Raw genomic sequence first — 19,813 nt, 5'->3', positions numbered from 1 at the left:
GTGAACTTTGACCCCTGCTAACCCCCCTTCAGCATACTCAAAAACTCACCGTTTAGATAACTTTAGATGAGACATGCCTTATGAACAGACTGACCGAGTTTGAACCCGATCAATCAAAATCCCTAGGAGGAGATAGATCAAATATGAAGGCTGTAAACGGCAAAAATGGGGTCAAAAACCGAACTTGAATCCAAAATGGCCGACTTCCTGTGGGGTTTAGACCATGGCTCCAAGAGACTTTTTTGTACGTCCTGACAAGGTACACATGTGTACAAAGTTTCGTATTTGTAGGTTAAAGCATGGCTTGGGGCTGATCATTTAAAGTTTTCTAGGGGGCGCTATAGAGAAATTAGGGTACGCCCACCAAATGTTGTGATGGATTCCTGTTGGGGAGTGGATGAGGATCCATCCTTATGAGTTTGCAGCAGCTGGGCCCGAAAATGTGGAATTGAGAGCCAAACGTATGGCGATGGCGTTACAGGTCACTTCGCCACGCCACCACGCCCACATGCTCCATCGAAGCTGGTCGGGGTTGGAATCCTCAATACACCAACATGTCTTCTATGTCTGGGCACAGTTTCATGTTGATGAGGTCAAAGGGGTCAGATAGCGACAGTTCACAGTAAAACATTACACTTCCTGTTCTCAGGGGGCGTGGCCTAAGTGATGTCATCATTCGACCATAGGGTATTGTAGGACACCCGATGATGATCAATCACTGAAACTTTGATGCTTCTGTGAGTTTCTGTGTAGGAGATATAGCAGTTTATTTATTTATGGCGAGTAGGTGAACTTTGACCCCTGCTAACCCCCCTTCAGCATACTCAAAAACTCACCGTTTAGATAACTTTAGATGGGACATGCCTTATGAACAGACTGACCGAGTTTGAAGTCGATCAATCAAAATCCCTAGGAGGAGATAGATCAAATACAAAGGCTGTAAAAGGCAAAAATCGGCAAAAATGGGGTCAAAATGGGAACTTCAATCAAAAATGGCTGACTTCCTGTGATACTTGCACTATGACATTAATTATAAATTTTGAGCGTCTTGGGGAGCTCTACAAGTGTACCAAATTTCATGTCTCTACGATGAAGTAAGTGAATAGCAGAGGGTAAAAAAGGGTGTTTTTACAATTTCTAGGTGGCGCCGTAGAGCCATTTCTGTTGCAATTTTTGCGACGACTTTAAAATACGTAAATTTTAAACAGGCTTAAGCCCTCCGCCAAGTTTGGTGAGTTTTTGAATATGATAAAGCCCCCAAAAAGCCAATTCATTTGGGTGGAAGAATAATAATAATTAAAGCTGCAAGCAGCCTCGAACGGCCCTCGCAGCCAAGCGCCGCTCCGGCCTATTGCCACCGCGGGGTACGAGCAACCGCCGCCTCACGCCAGCCACCACAGAAGCTCTCACGCAGTTTTCAGTGCCTCCGCCCGCACCACGGAAGCAGTTGCTCAGTTTCCATCAACGCTGCGCACGTGCTAAGACAGAAGTTGTTGCGCAGTTTCCGCGCCCGTCCTCCAGGCGGTACGCATCTATGCGTTCAGCGGCTATCCTTCAAGATGCAAAAAAATGTGGTATAGATTCATTGGTTTAGCGAGGAAATACAGCTGGCGGATTAATGTAGGGGCGCAGTGGAGTCAAAATACATTTCAATGCTGTTTTGCTCTTTAGAGGTCAACAAAGGTCATACGTTTTCAATTTGGCGCCAGTCCGATGATCCACGTGTCATTTAGAGCCGATCATATGCACGTGGCGAAGTAATGCATTTCGTCATTTCTACACCCCAATGCGGTTCGGTCAGCAGCCAGCATTCATAGAGTTCATCATGTTATCGTTTTTAGTCAGTATTCACATGATGAAACCCATATAAATTATAGAATAACAGTAAAACATACAGCAGAAAAAACATGTGACTGCCTCTTAAAAGTGGGCGGGGCTACAGTGAGGTCATCAAGTGACCATGGAAATGTGTTCAGGGCTGTTCTCTAGAAAGACAGAGGAAGGTGATGATGCAGCTGTGATCTTGCATTTGGAAGTCATTTAATGTTGATGTTTCATGGTAAATAGTGAAAGTTTTACACTAAGCCACACCCACATGCTTGATGTTAACTACAACTGAGATGTAAATGCAGTGCAACTTTGACGTTATCGTGAAATGAGTCAGGAAAATGGTGAAGGTTAAGATGTATCAGTTTAATAAACCGCACTGTTCAGTAATAAACCAAGGGCAATGCACATTAAGAGAGCACAGTTAACTTTCAGCACATTAGAACAATAGCACAGGCTGAATCCCATCCATTAATTAGGTATCAATCACAGGAAGTGTTGCAACTAAATATTACAACCCCAATGGATCTGTAAAAAGATACTTAGCATTTTCTCAGAGATCTTTCAAACGACATTTTAAACATCTTCTATACATAATAACAAACAACTCTGAATGTATGAAACTGGATGTATCAAACACACTATTCAGTTTATTGAATTAGTAAAGCGCTTCGTTAGCATTAAAAACGTTGCAGGCCTCAGGCATTGGGTTAGCATCCTCCTCAGAATAACTGTTTCCAAACATGACGGCTTCCAGAACCAGCAGGAAGGAATAAATTACTCACCGCACCCCGAGTTACGACTGTTTAAAGTAAACGAACAGCAATGGGCTCTTTGCACCTGCCGCGCTGACGTCACAACTGTATACCCGAATGCGGCTCTTTTTTCCACTTTCAGAAACTATGACTGCTATAAAAGACAAAGTCGTACTTAAGACACAAATAAAACAATACTATGTACTTTGTTTAAGTTTTCATGGATTTCCAAGCCATCCCTCAATTACAGCTTGTAAATATTCATTGCTACAAGTTAAAGCTACCACTTGAAGCTAACGCCGTACACACCGCTCTAAACACTGTCTTAATGAGCCCTTCACAACAAGCATGCAAAAGTAATAAAACGAAATAACACAGAAACCTTAAGCAGCACGGCCATATTTTTCCAAAAGTAATAACTGAATCTGAACAGTCAGCTGAACTAGAACTCCGATACCAGAGTAAGCTCTGTGCTCGTTTTTCTTCGTCATAATTCAAGCAAAAAGTCTGAACTGTAATCTGCCCTCCCCCTCCCTGCTGCGTTTATTGTCGTTAACAATAAACACACGTAATATGCTTGAAAATAAGGCACAAACAGTGTCCGTTAGAATGGCTGAGAAATCTTTAGATAATTAAATAGCAGATTTTTACTAGAAAGCTAGCAGGCTTGTGCTAGCAGTTTAAAGAAAATAACTCACCTTCATATCTGTGAATGTATAAAGAGGCGAACATCTTAAAACCTTTCTTTGCCTTACTTGTTTGGGCTTCGGATCGACGTACATTATTAATTGTTACCTTGGAAAAACATTTGAGCCATAACGCGGAAGCTGAGGTGCAAAGAGCCCATTAAACTTCTCCAACTCCGGTCCAACAGAGCCTTCTTGCTCCAAAGCGTGGTTCGGATTTGCAACTCCAAAATCCAAGCAAAATGTTTGAGCGTAGTCCAGTTCTGTGGCTCCAAAAAGTAGGCAAAATGTTCAGGAAAACTTTGCAGCTCCAGCTGTCGCCGGCTGACTGTTATTACGTAGCGTCGATCTGTTTTCTCATTGATGGAGTACCACTGCCTCCTGCTGTCGCAATACTGGTATTGCACTAGCAGTACCAGTATTTCTCCACAAGGTGCCAGTGGTACTCCATCAACACTGACCCCAGTGTGTTCTTACTTCGCTGTGTCATAAGTTTTGCTGAATGACTTTGTTTCAGCAAAAATGAATGAATGTTTGTACTTTAACCCACAAAATAAACTTATATATATATAAAAAGTTATAATAATGTATATTTAAATAATTAATAACAACATAACCTATGGGCTGCTGTTTTCTAGGGGGCGCTATAGAGAAATTAGGCCACGCCCTACAAATATTGTGATGGATTCCAGTCGGGGAGTGGATAAATATTCATCCTTGTGAGTTTGCAGCAGCTGAGCCCGAAAAATGTGGTATTGAGAGCCAAACGTATGGCGATGGCGTTACAGGTAACTTCGCCACGCCGCCATGCCCACCTGCTCTACGTAGCTGGTCGGGGTTGGAATCCTCAATACACCAACATGTCTTCGGTGTCTGGGCACAGTTTCATGTTGATGAGGTCAAAAGGGTCGGATAGCGAACGTTCACAGTAAAACATTACACTTCCTGTTCTCAGGGGGCGTGGCCTAAGTGATGTCATCATTCGACCATAGGGTAATGTAGGAGACCCGATGATGATCAATCACAGAAACTTTGGTGCCTCTGTGAGTTTCTGTGTAGGAGATATAGCAGTTTATGTTTTTATGGCGAGTAGGTGAACTTTGACCCCTGCTAACCCCCCTTCAGCATACTCAAAAACTCACCGTTTAGATAACTTTAGATGAGACATGCCTTATGAACAGACTGACCGAGTTTGAAGCCGATCAATCGAAATCCCTAGGAGGAGATAGATCAAATATGAAGGCTGTAAACGGCAAAAATGGGGTCAAAAACCGAACTTGAATCCAAAATGGCTGACTTCCTGTGGGGTTTAGTCCATGGCTCCAAGAGACTTTTTTGTACGTCCTGACAAGGTACACACGTGTACAAAGTTTCGTATTTGTAGGTTAAAGCATGGCTTGGGGCTGATCATTTAAAGTTTTCTAGGGGGCGCTATAGAGAAATTAGGCTACGCCCACCAAATATTGTGATGGATTCCTGTTGGGGAGTGGATGAGGGTCCATCCTTATGAGTTTGGAGCAGCTGGGCCCGAAAATGTGGAATTGAGAGCCAAACGTATGGCGATGGCGTTACAGGTGACTTCGCCACGCCACCACGCCCACCTGCTCCATCGAAGCTGGTCGGGGTTGGAATCCTCAATACACCAACATGTTCTCTGTGTGGGCACAGTTTCATGTTGATGAGGTCAAAGGGGTCAGATAGCGACAGTTCACAGTAAAACATTACACTTCCTGTTCTCAGGGGGCGTGGCCTAAGTGAGGTCATCATTCGACCATAGGGTATTGCAGAAGACCCGATGATGATCAATCACAGAAACTTTGATGCTTCTGTGAGTTTCTGTGTAAGAGATATAGCAGTTTATTTTTTTTATGGCGAGTAGGTGAACTTTGACCCTGCTAACCCCCCTTCAGCATACTCAAAAACTCACCGTTTAGATAACTTTAGATGGGACATGCCTTATGAACAGACTGACCGAGTTTGAAGTCGATCAATCAAAATCCCTAGGAGGAGATAGATCAAATACAAAGGCTGTAAACGGCAAAAATCGGCAAAAATGGGGTCAAAATGGGAACTTCAATCAAAAATGGCTGACTTCCTGTGATACTTGCACTATGACATTAATTGTAAATTTTGAGCGTCTTGGGGAGTTCTACAAGTGTACCAAATTTCATGTGTCTATGATAAAGTAAGTGAATAGCAGAGGGTAAAAAAGGGTGTTTTTTTCCAATTTCTAGGTGGCGCCGTAGAGACATTTCTGTTGCAATTTTTGCTACGACTTTAAAATACGTAAATTTTAAACAGGCTTAAGGCCTCCGCCAAGTTTGGTGAGTTTTGAATATGATAAAGCCCCCAAAAAAGCCAATTCATTTGGGTGGAAGAATAATAATAATAATAATAATAATAAACAATAGGAAAACATAGGCCTTCGCAGCGCTTAGCTGCTCGGGCCTAATAATAATAATAATAAACAATAGGAAAACAATAGGCCTTCGCAGCGCTTAGCTGCTCGGGCCTAATAATAATAATAATAAGAACAGTACAGAAACAATAGGCCTTCGCAGCGCTTAGCTGCTCGGGCCTAATTACATTCCTAAATGAGCTGACTAATTTTGGGGGGTTTATTGGCTATAAGTCAGTCAAAATATTATAAATAAATCCTTGACACTTATCATATCTGTAAGGAATATATCCTTTTCTGACATGCACTAACATTGCGGCCATCCCAACAACAACGAAGCCCGCAGAGAGATCTCTTCCTCGTGAGCTTTTCTACCTTTTGTCAGTTCAGTCAAACTTCATAATGCATCAGGTTAGACGGCAGTCTGGCGTAAAACGACAGAAAGAGAAGTCTACTACACCTCCAGCTCCTCTGGGGGCCATGCTGGGTCAGCTACAAGCTGGCCAGGTTGTTAAAACCTATTAATGGGATGGCGCAGTGTGTTCCAACGAACCACTGCAGTGCTGCATTATTCATCACCTCCAGAGCCGATTCAGTGAATAGCTTTCCCTCCTGCCTTGAACGGTTGCAAGCAAAAGGTTCAGGGAGTGGTGGATGAGTTCTATTTTCTTGTGATTTCGATGTCCTTTGTTGATGTTTACTCCACTCAACTCAACCGGGAGATAATCAAACAGACACATCAAACATGCTGCTTGTTACAATGCCAAAGTTCTGGAAACAGACTCTCATTAAACTTGTTGGTTCACAAACAAGGTGAAGAGAGACAACTCAGACATGCAAGTGTTTTAACGACTGACAGGAATTCTGTCGAGGAGATAGATGAAAGGTTGGGGTTATCTCAAACGACATTCATATTCAGCAAAGATAAAAAAACCAAAAAAAACACCAGTGATCCCACAGAGGCTTTGATGGACAAACTGAATGCGTGTCCTCACGCTGATCTGAAGGTTCTGCGCTCTGATGGGTAATAACTTCTCTAAAGCAGCGTGTCAAACGTGGAGTGGGTTCCAAAACACACCCTGAAGCAGAAATATGTCTGTCTATGAGAAAGAGCCTGATGTTCAGTGCTTTTTGTTGCACCTTCAAAATCATCTGGATGATTATTACAGGCCCACAACAAACAGCAATAAATCCCTGTAATTTTGCATGCGTGCATTTTCCTCAGGTTAAGGGTCAAGATGAAGTTGAATAAAAGTTTTAGTTATCCTTGGTCTTCTGCTCATCTGAAATCAAATCACTCCTAGACATCCCTCCCTCTAGCAACATTTATAAGCTCATTCTGGTGGATCCCTAAGGCTATGTTCACATAGCAGGCAAATAAGACCCAAATCTGATTTCTTTTGCCATATCCAACTATTTCACAGCTGTCCAAATGGCTCAACTCCAAACCTTTCACCCCCAGAAAACATTTATATTTTACCACTGTCAGATGTGGTACTAAATTGGATACATAGCCAAAAATGTTTAAAAAATCTGCAGTCAAAATGGCCATGTCACTGTTTTATAATTCTGCCCCAGAAGAAGCCTAAACAATGGCTGAAAAAAAAAATAAATAAATAAAAATTATTGGTCAAAAACATATGAGAAGTATTTTTGGCTGCATTCAGTTTGAAATATTTAGATTTAATATTGAACGCTCAAAACTTCACAAAAAAACAAACAAAATCGGGATTGGTACATCTCAGATGTTTGGCAGAGTTGTTAAAATTGATTCTTTCAAAGTAAAGTTTGACTTTCCAGCTTTTTCCTTTTGCATCACATTCTGACGTGGGAGCAGGCAGGTAGATTCTGAAAAAGGTTAAGTTGAGAAAGAAGACTGATTGCATGACTGGTCAAGAGACCAGCAAAAATGCTGAACAGTGAAGAGTGAGGATGAGTGTTTTAGAAGCTGCTTCAAGCAGAAACTAAGGCTCACTTGTTCAATCGTTACCAGAAACAAAAATGAATATTTGAGATAAGAAGCAATCTAAGAAACAAATGAAGCAATACCATCCCTCCATGCTGGTTGAGATTAAATTCTCAAAGAAGAGAGGCAAACTGCCCTTTTATCCCCAGGCAGTCCTAAAAAGGGTTTCAAATTGGGTTAAGGGGGAAATAGCAGTCATTTTCTGTACTCAGAATGGGGGGTTTTGCCTAGGAAGAAACGACGTGGAAGCCTGGAAAAGAAACGGAATCCATCTCTGCGATGATAGAATTTCATAGGAAAAGCTTCAATAGAGCAATTCTCACTTACAAAGAGCTACAACTTAGGAAGAAGATTGACCCTTTATTAAATCAAGCCGTCTTGCATGGATGATAATTCCCACTTACAGCACCTTCACATCTTTAAGTGGGGTGAAAAGGTATCCTTCTGACCCAATCAAAGTGTTTCTCAAGGTCCTATTACTCCTTGATGCTATGATTTTTCAGACATATTTTCATTTGTGTGAATGTTTGAAAAGTATTTAATATCTTTCATCTCAACTTGATCAAAATAACTTTTCGGGGTGCCGTTTTTGGTTGTTTTCTAGAGTAGTAAGATTTACCTGGGTCTCGAGAGTTTGGATTTTTGACTCCAGCTCCTTGATCTTTTCCTCCTTTTTTTGGGACTCAGCCTGGGCCTCCTGCCGCGCACTGAACTCCTCGTCAAACTGCAAGAGAAGAGAAACAAGAATGTCTGCGTGTAGATAAACACATGTAGAGGGAGGTGAAGGTAAGCGTAGGGTTGCCCCAGAGAGCGACCACAGGGCGCTTCAAGAGGAACAGAAAGCATGCCACTACACACTCTGAGGCCCATTTCTATCCATAACCCTTACAGCCCCAGAGTCCTGTCACCCTTTGTCTCTTGTTTGGATCTTGGTCTTCATGTATGTTGATGGCTCTAACCTTTGCAGAAACCAAGGCATGTCGCAACAATGATTTCACCAGCCCAGCAGGGAGCAGAGTGAATCGCCACGACACGAGTCTTAAGAAAAAAACATTCAGGACCCCTGCTGTTGTCAGATTGAAGTTAAGACTGTGCTTCTTGCCTTAATACAGTGCAGTGAAAAAGTATTTGTTCGATTACAGACTTCTTTTTCGGTTTTTACCTTTAAGATCATCAAACAAAAATAATCTGAGTATATATACAAAAATAAAATAAAAAAACATTTCCCAGTGATTTTTTATTTTGTGAAGGGAAACCGTGTTCGAGTAACAAGTTGATTAGCAAGCTCAATGGATTACGAGATAACTGATTAACCAAAAATATTTGAAAAATTTAGTTCAATTTCATTGACATCTATCAGTCAAAATTAGGTTACAAAATCCTTTCTTACGCTTTGGGACTCCAGGGAGCCACAGTGACTAACTATTCAAAATCAGTAAACCAGCTTTGTAGTGATCAGCCTACCAAACTGACTCCAAGATCGAAAAGAAAGCTTGTCCAGGAGGGCACAGAAAAACCCAGAGCAGCATTTCAAGCATCATTTAACTAACAGAAATGATGTTCATATCGCAATAATTGGAAAGAAACTGGGCAAACAATGCATCAATTGAAGGTTTCACAGCAAATAAAAGAAGAAAAAAAACACCTCTGATCTAAAATAATGATTTACCAAAATACATTTTTATTATCCCCATAATGGACAGCTAAATATTTTGTGAACCGAGGAGAAAAGAGTTGAACCTTTTGACCTTTGCATGCAATGTAAGACTAACAACATTTAAACATGAGATCCCCAAGCAGGGAAGGGAGTGCTTTTGGACCGGCCTTAATAGATGGAAACATTCATTCTGATCAGGGAGAATGTTAGCCATTAGTTTGTGCCCTTAAGCGAAAGTCCACTTAGGAGATGCAGCAAAAAAAATGATAATTACACAAGCAACAGGAAATGACCGTTTCAGAATGGCCTAGTCAAAGGACAACTAAAATTCAATGTCATTTGTGTTCAGCTGACATGCAGACATCTTTAGGGGCTAATTATGTTGCCTGATATTTCAGTTTGCAGTGTGACAAAAGAAAAAACAAGAAATCTGAGGTTTTAAAACACTATTTCACAGAACTTCCAGTAACTGAATCTGTTTAAACCTTTAAGTGAAGTCCAGCCTTAAATACGTAATTACATCAAGGCTTTTCCACATAACTTAACTCTCCCCAACCTTGTGCACAAATAAGTATACATCAGAACATCACCATCGATTCTTGTAATGCTGATACGGATCATGTAGCGTCACAGCCAGGTATTGATTGGGGCATGCTAAATCAATAGCTTGTCTGGGAGCTCTGGGGAAGAAAAAACTTTGCTGATGGGAGCTGGCCAAGCAAAAGGAAGAGGGGGTGGGGGTTATTTGAGTGATTAATGTCTCACCTTTTTGGAGTACTCTACAGCCTTCTGTTCACTCTCTTCAACTTTGGCTTTATCCACACACTGATCTGCAAGACAAGAAGGGCGTGAGATACTTCAAAGGCATCTTAGGGTGCAGCATGCATCTTTAACTCATTGTAAGGCTTCGAAGTTATCTGGTGTCTTCTTTTAAAAGTTTATCCAATTCCAATTTAGGTCATTCATCTGGGATGTGAGAGTTTCTTTTTTCATTTAGGGAGCCAAAATGTATTCCAGGAAAGCGAGCACTTCATTATTTCCAACAGGAATAATTTCAAACAGCAATTGAAGGTTCCCAAGAATACACGGAATGTAGCAACTTGCTTATCAGATTTCTATGAAAGAAAATTAAGAGTTAGCATTATCTGTATGCTGCAACCTTATGTGGAATAGAAACACGATCAAGTTGTTGGACAGTTTAAAGTAGCAAATCAAAAATTAATGAGAACTGTAAGTGTACAATAGAGTTGTAAACCACTTATCTGTTAATGTAGATTATATGCTTCACTCTACAAGACTCCAAAAAATATCTGAAACTGCAGAGGTAAACTGTGACTTTTTTATCTTTTATAGATTTTCTTTAATAAGATTTATTGTTTATTGTTATGTACAAAATGCTTGGAAATCTACATGTATGGATTCTCATATATAAATCTCAAACAAAGCTTATTTGTTTGAAAACTTTTTTTAAACAAAAAAGAAGTCTGCAAAATATGGCGTGTGTTTTTATTCAACCACTTGTACTCTGACACCCATAAATAAAATCCAGGGCAACCTATTACTTCGAAAAACCAACAAAGCAGTAAATGGAGCCTTCCAGAGTGATTTAATGCAAGTCTAAGTTCAGTTCTTCTTTGAAGGTTTTAAAGGTTTGTCAGATAACATTGGTGAGCAAACTGACAGAAAGAAGAGCAGGGAACACACCAGACAGCGAAAGTGGGCAAACATGCTCACACCATAACCAACAGGGTTGGCATGAACATAGATGAAGCTAAATATAAGGTAGAAAAAAAACTATATTTAGTCTGGATAAGACCTTTCACCTTGCAGCAGCCAGAATCACAATGGAGTAGCTTAGATCAAAGTCTATGAGTGTAAGAATGGCTCAGTGAAGCTCCGGGCCTAAATCTAAAGTAAGAGATGAAACCTGATGTTCAAAGATGCTATCCATACAATCACCTTGAACTGTAAGAATTTTGTAAAGAACAAACAGACCTGTCTATCTCTACATGTGCAAAAGCTGATAGACACCCCAACAGACCTGCAGCTGTAATTGCAGAAAAACGGGTTTCAATTTGACTCAATCTGAATGCTGAAGTTGGACTTAAAAAACGGAGAAAAATGCATTTCAATTCCCACATGTGTGTTTCAGTGCGCTTCAGCAAAGTGGGACAGAAAGCTTCAACCAGCAGACGGCTGAATACAAATGAATGTCACAATTTTCAGATTTCTATTTAAATAAATAAAAATCCACACTTCCTTCTCATTTCAATTCACTGTTATATATGACTTTGTATTGGTGCATTATGTAAAATACCAATGACATACAAAGATCTTTAGTATTATGATGCAGCAAATTGAGAAAATATTCAAGGGGTTTGAATACTTTTTGTGATGAAGCAATAGATGAAGCTTGTTTGGTGGAGAAATGAGAGGAAGTGTACATGAGTCATGACCTACAAAAACGGTTTGGCTCTGGAAAAATGCATTTCAAAGAAAATGCCTCAAGTTTTAATGTGAGTGGATCAAGGCATTTTGTCCGTAGCCTGCCATCATTACACAGCTACAGCTTAAGATGACAACGAGCTTTAAAAGAGGAAACTAAAATGCTAAAAATAAGTCTAAAAAGGGCAGAAAAGACATTTCATTCCTCCATGGGCTTTTTATTAAACTTCAGCAAAGTGTGAGAGAAAGCTTCATGCAGCATCTGTTCTCAGGGGATAAGTTTAGAAACTTTTAATGACCCTTTGTTGGCAAGTCACAGGCTAGCGACACGACTGTGAGAGACAAAGTCAATTTATTTTTATTTTTCAGCAGGAAAAAAAATTCTCCTTTGGCAATGCAGCTCAAATTAATGTTGTCTGCTTGACTCCACCAACACAAATAACTGAATTAAAGCAAATGCTTCTCTATTATATGATTCATTTGGCCAAATCAAGCACACTTTTCTGTAAAATTTGTTTTCGTTTTATACATGCTAGATAGACTGCAAATTGTGGACGTTTTCCACCAGCCTATGAGTTTAGCTAGTAAACCTATTGATTTTTGAAAAGAATATACAGTTATGATAAACACAATAACTAGTCCAACAACACCAACCAGAAACATTGCAGTTTGTGGTTGAATTATGTTTTCATGTGCAGTTACATGTAGCATAGTAATACAAATCAACAGCAGTAATTTGGGCATGCCCAGCATAATTTTTGGACCTTGGCCCAATAAAAACATGAATCTCTGCAGTGCTGCTTCTGAGGCCAAATCAAGGAATACAGAGAGATTTGTGGAATGTATTTTGATCATCCTGGGATGAGATGCCCATTTGTAGGAGCCAGAGGTCAGTTGACTCTATGCAACACAGATATGAAGCAGCTCTCAGATTATACAGGTAATTATCAGTTCAGTGAGTCACATGAAAGCTGGATCTTCAAACAATTGTCAGTTTAAACTGTAAATGTTTGAGTTTATGAAGAAAAACAAATGAAGTGCTACTAGTTGTAGGGGCTAGTTTTCCTTTTTTTCCTCTTTTCTGTAGGTTGATTTTAAATTGGTTACACTTTTCTAAACGTTTTAATTGAACATACAAAATGAATACTTTTGTATTTGCATGTGTAAAAATAACTATTTTAAGGAATACTATAGTTAAACCCTACTTTAATAATAGTATCTTGTCAAAAATTAAGAATACAACACAAGTATCAAAAAATATTAGCATTAGCAGAAATATTAGCATTTTCCAACAAACAGACAACACAGACATTTGAAGTATGAAGTAGTTGAAAAAGTTACCAATAAGCTGAGTGAAGTCCACATCCAATCGTTTACTGTAACCAAAGTCAGGGTCCGTCCCACTGCGATGCAGAACCACCTGAGACACACATTCCTCGATCACCTTGTAGTACTGAGGTCTGAGAGAGGTCACGAGACAAAGCAGAACAATTAGACATGAAAGATATGAGTGACACAAAGCCCATGAGGCTAATTAACCACAAATGATTCCCTTATCCAAGTAGAGGTCACAAAATGCCATGTCGAAAAGGCTGCTGCTGGAGAAAATAGGTACACCATTAAATTTGATCACTTGCTTCACCCTTATCGTAAATTTAGCAGATTAATGGCTACACAGAAACCAACCACACGATCATCTGTCCATTTCAAGGTGACTGACGGCCGCCAATGCTACGCCTGCCCCCTTGCATAATTTGCAATCTTCTTTGCCAATTAGGGTGACCGTAAAAACTGAAATGTAAATCTAATCAGTGTAATGTGTGTAATTAAAGGCACAATGGGCAGGAAAACATGCCAGGCAGTTGGGAGTGTGACTGGGAGCGTGGCGTCTTCAAACACGGACTGTGAATCAGCCTGAAAGTCCGTCGCCACCACGCAGGTTGCTGTGTGACCTTTTCTGTGTAACATTATCAACTTTAATTGCAAGTGACATTTAGCAAATACAATGCCATCTTAAGCCGAGCTTCAAACTGAGAAGTAATTATTTTTTAACCCCAACACAGGCCAGCATTTGATGTTTAAATTTGTTTAGTTTTTTTTTGTTTTCTTTTTTATTCTTCCACTAGCTTAACAGCGTCTACTTTGCAAGTTAAATTTTCATCTTGGGTTGCAGATGTTTGACAAACTGTCAGCCAAGGCAACCAGACAACAACCTAATATGCTAAAACTAAACTTCACTTTTCAAGCGCATGGAAGGGTTCTGAGACATCAAACTGATGTCTCCTGCTGGGCCTCCTCAAAACATCAAAACACAAAAAAAACACACACTTGAACACATAAAAGTAAAAGCTTTCAACAGCAAATTTATAGAATCACCACATACAAACAAACCAAAACAAAAATGGTATTTAGTCAACTTTTTAGAGTCAAAATTGGTTACAAAACAAAGTTTGTTTATTGTTTTAATGTGTTTCAATATATGAAACCTTTAAAATAAATACATATTTTGTTGTAGTGGTGTGACCGCACACTTGGAGAAAAAATGTTGAAAACTTTGAAAAATTGACTAAATCATCACTGTAATATCTACAGACACATATGAATATGCAATTATATAATGTAATATATAAGTATAATGTGAAGCTGGCCAACATGGATAACAAAAATGCAGGACAAGTCTGACACATGACTGCTTGTTTCCCAGTGGTGTAAGAATGAACTGACAAGGAGGCATTATCCTCTCAATCACTTCACAAAAATGGTAAGACAAGAAAACATGCTGATTAAGTCATGCAGATAAATGCAAACTTTACGTACCGAATGAAAGTAGAGAAATGCAATATGATAACATTCATGTATATAAATGAAGTAGAAAAGGGAAAAAAAGCTCCCTTAAGGGAGAAAAAGAAATATAAAGGGACAAGATAGTAAAAAATGTGAGTGAAAATTAGTGAAAGAGTGAATTGGGCCTTTCTGTACACAATTAAATATCAATTTTAACGTCAACGGTAAAACAAAATTGTCCTTACATTCAACAACCAGAGTGAGCATCAACTTCTGACAGAATCTACATATAAAACATCCTCACCATGCTTCATATCTTTTCAGAGGCTAACAGATGATTTGGTGAGTGATATTAAGCTACTTAAGTAATTTGTGAATGTTTGGGCGGACAGATCTGAAGTGAATCATTGACGCATAATTACTAAAAGAGAAATCCATTAGCATCTGGGAAACAGTGATCTGATTAAATAATCAAAGGAAATTATTCAGTTTGTTTTTGGTAACAGCACAGAAATAAATTCAAAGTACAGTCGTCGATTAAGTCCCTCTGATCACCATTAAATTCCTAATGAAAAAAACAACTACACTTTAATGTGTTTTGTTATTTTACACCAGTGGATGACGGTAAAAGATCCACCGTGGTACATAACTATGCTGGAGTTTAATATTTTTAGCTTCCTCTAGATTGTCCAATTGATTTATAACCGCAGACGTCTAAAAGCCTGAGGTTTTAAGACGACTTAGATTAGATAAGGACTTCAGTCTGATCAAAGGTTTGGCTGTCTGTTGGTTCTGCGTGAAAAACATTGAGCGAGAAGGAGGGGAAGCATTACTGCTGCTAAAATGTGATAATTGATTACAGCAGGCAGAACTGTGAACAAAGTGTCTGCTGCCAGGTGAGTTAATTTTGTCCAAAAAGACTAAAAACTGAACATAAACAAAGTATGTCAGTGAGAAAATAAAAAGGAACATGAGAGCACTTTGTTGCCATCAAACATTAAATGAAACAGAGTTAATATCTGCCCTTTTAAGTTTAACAGCTAATTTCAAAGTCTATTTTTCCACTGCGATAACTTGTGGGCAGGGCACACAAATGTTGTTTTATAAAAAAAAATAAAATAAATATTCAGCCAAAGCAAATAAGAATAAACCAGCATTTAGGTGTGTTGTTTTGAAAGCATGAAATGCCACACATTAATCTTGAGCTGGTGGATTCACCCACTCATGACTGGCACAAGCTGGTGAAAGCTCGCACGTCGCCCCGCATGGCTTAAGCACCGTGGGGACTCGGCTTACAACTGTCATGAATGCACACCACATTATTATCTCAATAAGCCACACTATTTTCCCCTTCGTCCTCCATCCTCCACCGCCGCCACCGAGCAGATAGAGACCGGGTGGAGATAACTAGAGATGGAGAGAGTGACCCAGAACTGTCAGGGCCCTTCCACAGTGGGCAGGCCTGGGCTCCCGAAGCGAGCACATGTCCCCAGTATCATCCTCAACTTCTTCTTTTTCTTTGGCACCTTCATTTCTTTTAGTGATAACTTGTGGTTCAGCCACTTGATCCAGCCCTGCTCCACATAACCAGTGTAATCCCCCTCTCACCAGGCTCCAAAAGAGCAGTTCTGCTCTGTTATTGCTGGGTGGGTTTGATCTGTTCCAATTCATTACACTTGCAAGGAAAGATTAATTATCAAAAATAAACCCAGCCCTGGAGGGGGAAAAAGAAAACATACAACTTTTGTTTTGTTTGGAGACTTTGTAGTAGACAGAGCGGGTTCACTCATAATTAGAAGACTGCAATGTTTAAAAAACAAATGCTTAATTATATAATATTTTAAAATAATAAGTGGTAGCAAATGGAAAATTGAGTGAGATAAAGAAAAAGAAAAGGGGAAATACACTTCCTTGTAAATGTTCTGGACTTTGCCACGTCAAATCCACAAACATCTGTTCATTTCATTTGGATTTTATGCAACAGATCAACACAAATATGTAAATAATGGGGGAAGGGAAGATATACAAAAAGATATAAAGTTTTCAAAACATGTTAAAAATAAAAATCTGAGACGCGTGCTGAGAAATGTAAGGGTATAATACTAAATAAAATAATATAAAGCAACAAACTGCCTTCAGAAGACACAGCCAACACCTGCTGTGTTTAATTTAATCCCAGTATAAATGCAGCTGTTCTGCAAACGCCTAAGAGGTTTGTTAGAGAAAATTACAAAACAAAACTCATCAGGAAAATTAAATCGAAAATCATATTTGTGGAAATGACAAAACCTACCATTATAACTACAAAAGGCTGCAAAGTGATAGTTTAGATCGAAGGATGTTTATGTGAAAAATTGCTCAGTCAAAATCCAACTGGGCTGAAAATTTCCATCTCCAGAAATGCAGAGCTAGTAGATGCACTCAAAAAGCTGTAATTGTATAGGTTGTTAGTTGAGAATTAAGTCACTAACATATATTATGTATATTCACAATTATCTAAAGTTTTAGGATATAACATCTCAAGAATCCATTGAGTTTTGTAGCTGCAACATGACTACACATAAATAATTTTGATGGGTGGGACTACTTTGAAAAAGCCCAACACAGTGGACAAAAATAATATACACAAGCTCATGTTTTTTGTAAATTGGTCTGGATTCAGAGTTCTTCCTCATATTCACCTCATCCAACCTTAAATCAAAATACAACATTTATTTAAAAAGCTGTTTAGACTGCATTAGTTCTCCATCTTCCATAATCTGCAGCTGTGATGTATAGGGAATTAAATGTCTCACTCGATGCATTTCTACTTGTAATGTAGTTCATTCTTGCATTAGTTTGGATGGTTGAAGGGAAAAGAAACTCATAACATATCTTTTGAAAGAACTTTACGGGATTTTTCATGAGCGGTTCAACTGATCCCTTCATGCTTCTGCCTCAAGGAGCTGAACATGGACAACGAAGCAGAGGTAGACATGGATGGTTAATGTGAATTCTATTTCTCACTTCCTCCGAATAGATGAGGAATGCATTATTCATGACTCCAAGGGGACAGCAACTTGTCTTTAGTAAATTCATCCACCTCCTCTCATCCTCAAGTTATCTTCCAACTTTCTTTTTTTTAAGTTGCAGTTCTGCAAAAAGTTCTGACGCAGCAAGAAATTAATCAGAGCCTCTCTATTAAAATAAGTCACACTCTCATTTTACAGTCACTGACTAATCTGCTTTTTCAAACATCAGGCAGCTTACATTTTAGAGTGGCTTAATTCTCAACAAAACAAAACGATGTCCTGACTGAAACGGCTCCCCTGATGACGATCATTCAGACAGTGCAAAGAAATAAGAACTACCAACTATTAAACGACTGCTTTCTCCTGTGCAACACAGCCAACACTCATCCAATTAAGGTTGTTGGTTGGAGTTCTTCAAACTTGCAGAATTTAACATACGGATATCAGTGATGTAGCACTTCTATCCCAGATAATGAGTCAAGCTACAGTAGGCAGAAGTCTGGAGGACGTGATCCAAAAAAAAAAATACAAAATCTAAACAATATTTTGGTTTGTAACTTTCAGGCCATCATTTGGTAAAGTTATTGAAAAATTGTACAGGAGAAGAGAAATCATCTGAGGGTTTTTTCAGAGGCCAACACAGACTCTTTGTCAGGCCGACTGCTACTGGAGACCTTTCTGATCACAGCATCACTTTTCACACTGACTGAAAAAACTTGGATGGTATGAACATTTAATTTATTTTGGGAGAAATAAAGCAATTTGAATTTGAAAAAAACAAAAAAGCTATTGAAAAGTGAATGAATAATTTGGTTGAAATAATGCTGCATTCTGTAAACAAGCAATTAACTTTATAGTTCAGAATAAGATTTACTAAAGACGTTCTGTTTCTTCTATAAGATATAGAATTACCAGATAAACATTTTCTCACAGAGATTATCTTGATTGTTGAGTTGTGTATGTACAACAAATAAGGTGTTCCTTTTTAAAGTTTTCAGATTTCAACTAGAGGTTTCTCACCCACATTGGTCTCATATTCTAATGTCAATTTAAAAAAATAATAAAAAAAATATGTTTATTTGATCTTTTATAGATCTTTATTTGATCTTATGTGACGTGCAGCCTGTTTTAGTGAACATTTTGCTGCAGCGTCTGAAACGTAAAATACAGAGAACAGCAGTGATATCAGACTGCACGCTAATATTAGTAAGCAGTGCCACTGTCCTGCAACCTTGAGACACATCTCTGCCCCACCACACCTGAATCTAATCAATGGGTAATGACAAGGCATTTACAAATATTGCTGACATGCCAAAGAGGTAATTCAGCCATTTGATTCAGGTGTATAGGAGCAGAAAGACATCAAAAAGTTGCTACTGATTACCCTGATCACTGAGCCTGTTGTGATTAACAATGCAGCTAATAGCTCAAATTTTCCTTTACAATTTTAAATGTCTCTTTTTTAAAAGGCAGATGCAAGTCCGGAGAGGAGATTTTTATGGCTGTCCAGGCATCCGTTAAAGAAAAGTGCCTGGGTGAACGTAAAATGAGAATGATGGGTTTGTGGGTATTGTATCTGCAGTTATAGAGGCAGAGTGAGAGCTAGCCTCACCAGGTCATCAGTCAATACAAGGCCAGCAGTATGTAAAAGCCAAACAGAACTTACCTGATGTAATAGTCATTCCTGATAAGCAATAGGTGCTGAAGGATTGACAGAAAGTAGGTCTCCGAGGCGGTGTCTTTCACCATATTTGACAGGAGATGGTACACTTCATTCATATCAGTGAGGGAGCAAGGTTAAGGGAAAAACAACTTTTTTCTTAAATCAGATAGCTATAAAAGCATCCATTCTGACAAACTTATTCAGCTCCTGTGAACATTTAAAGGTTATTACAGTTTGTTTTCATTAGAAGCGTTTATTTTATTTTCTTTTATGGATTGCAGCTCAGCTTCTCTGACAGGCATCATCGCACAAAAGTCAACAGAGATATAATTTCTCTTTTCCGCTGTCTCTCAGGGGAGCTGTGACAGAGTAAACTGCTAAGTTGAGAAGGGGGGACTGGCATTGAAGAAAGCTCCCACAGGTTCACCTGTCACTCCAGACCTTTCAAGACATACAAAACTAATTACATGAAAAAGTCACACAATGCTTTACTTTTCTACACCAACTAAATCTTGAGGATCTGATCTTTTGCAGGGCAGAAGCATATGTGAGGCTAAACCTTTATATCGAAACTGCCATGCACCATGAAGAAAAATGCTGGGAGATAAAATTTGCAAAAGG

General features: G+C 39.1%; 1 protein-coding gene across 6 annotated transcripts in view; it reads right to left on the bottom strand.

Annotated features, from left to right (window-relative positions):
• The window catches only part of LOC129360704 (protein diaphanous homolog 2-like), a 433,378-nt gene that overhangs the window by 275,021 nt on the left and 138,544 nt on the right, over positions 1 to 19,813 (bottom strand). For all 6 annotated transcript variants that reach the window (XM_055031073.1, XM_055031078.1, XM_055031077.1 and 3 more), the window contains 4 exons: positions 19,196 to 19,312; positions 13,076 to 13,194; positions 10,055 to 10,119; positions 8,252 to 8,356 (listed from right to left, as the gene is read on the bottom strand). In XM_055031073.1, the coding sequence (XP_054887048.1) occupies positions 8,252 to 8,356; positions 10,055 to 10,119; positions 13,076 to 13,194; positions 19,196 to 19,312 (406 nt within the window). The remainder of the gene's footprint in view (positions 1 to 8,251; positions 8,357 to 10,054; positions 10,120 to 13,075; positions 13,195 to 19,195; positions 19,313 to 19,813) is intronic.

The sequence above is a fragment of the Poeciliopsis prolifica genome, unplaced genomic scaffold, assembly GCF_027474105.1.
Source record: "Poeciliopsis prolifica strain line A6 unplaced genomic scaffold, Auburn_PproV2 SCAFFOLD006, whole genome shotgun sequence".
Taxonomy (NCBI): Eukaryota; Metazoa; Chordata; class Actinopteri; order Cyprinodontiformes; family Poeciliidae; genus Poeciliopsis; species Poeciliopsis prolifica.
This window is presented reverse-complemented; position numbering and strand designations above follow the sequence as displayed.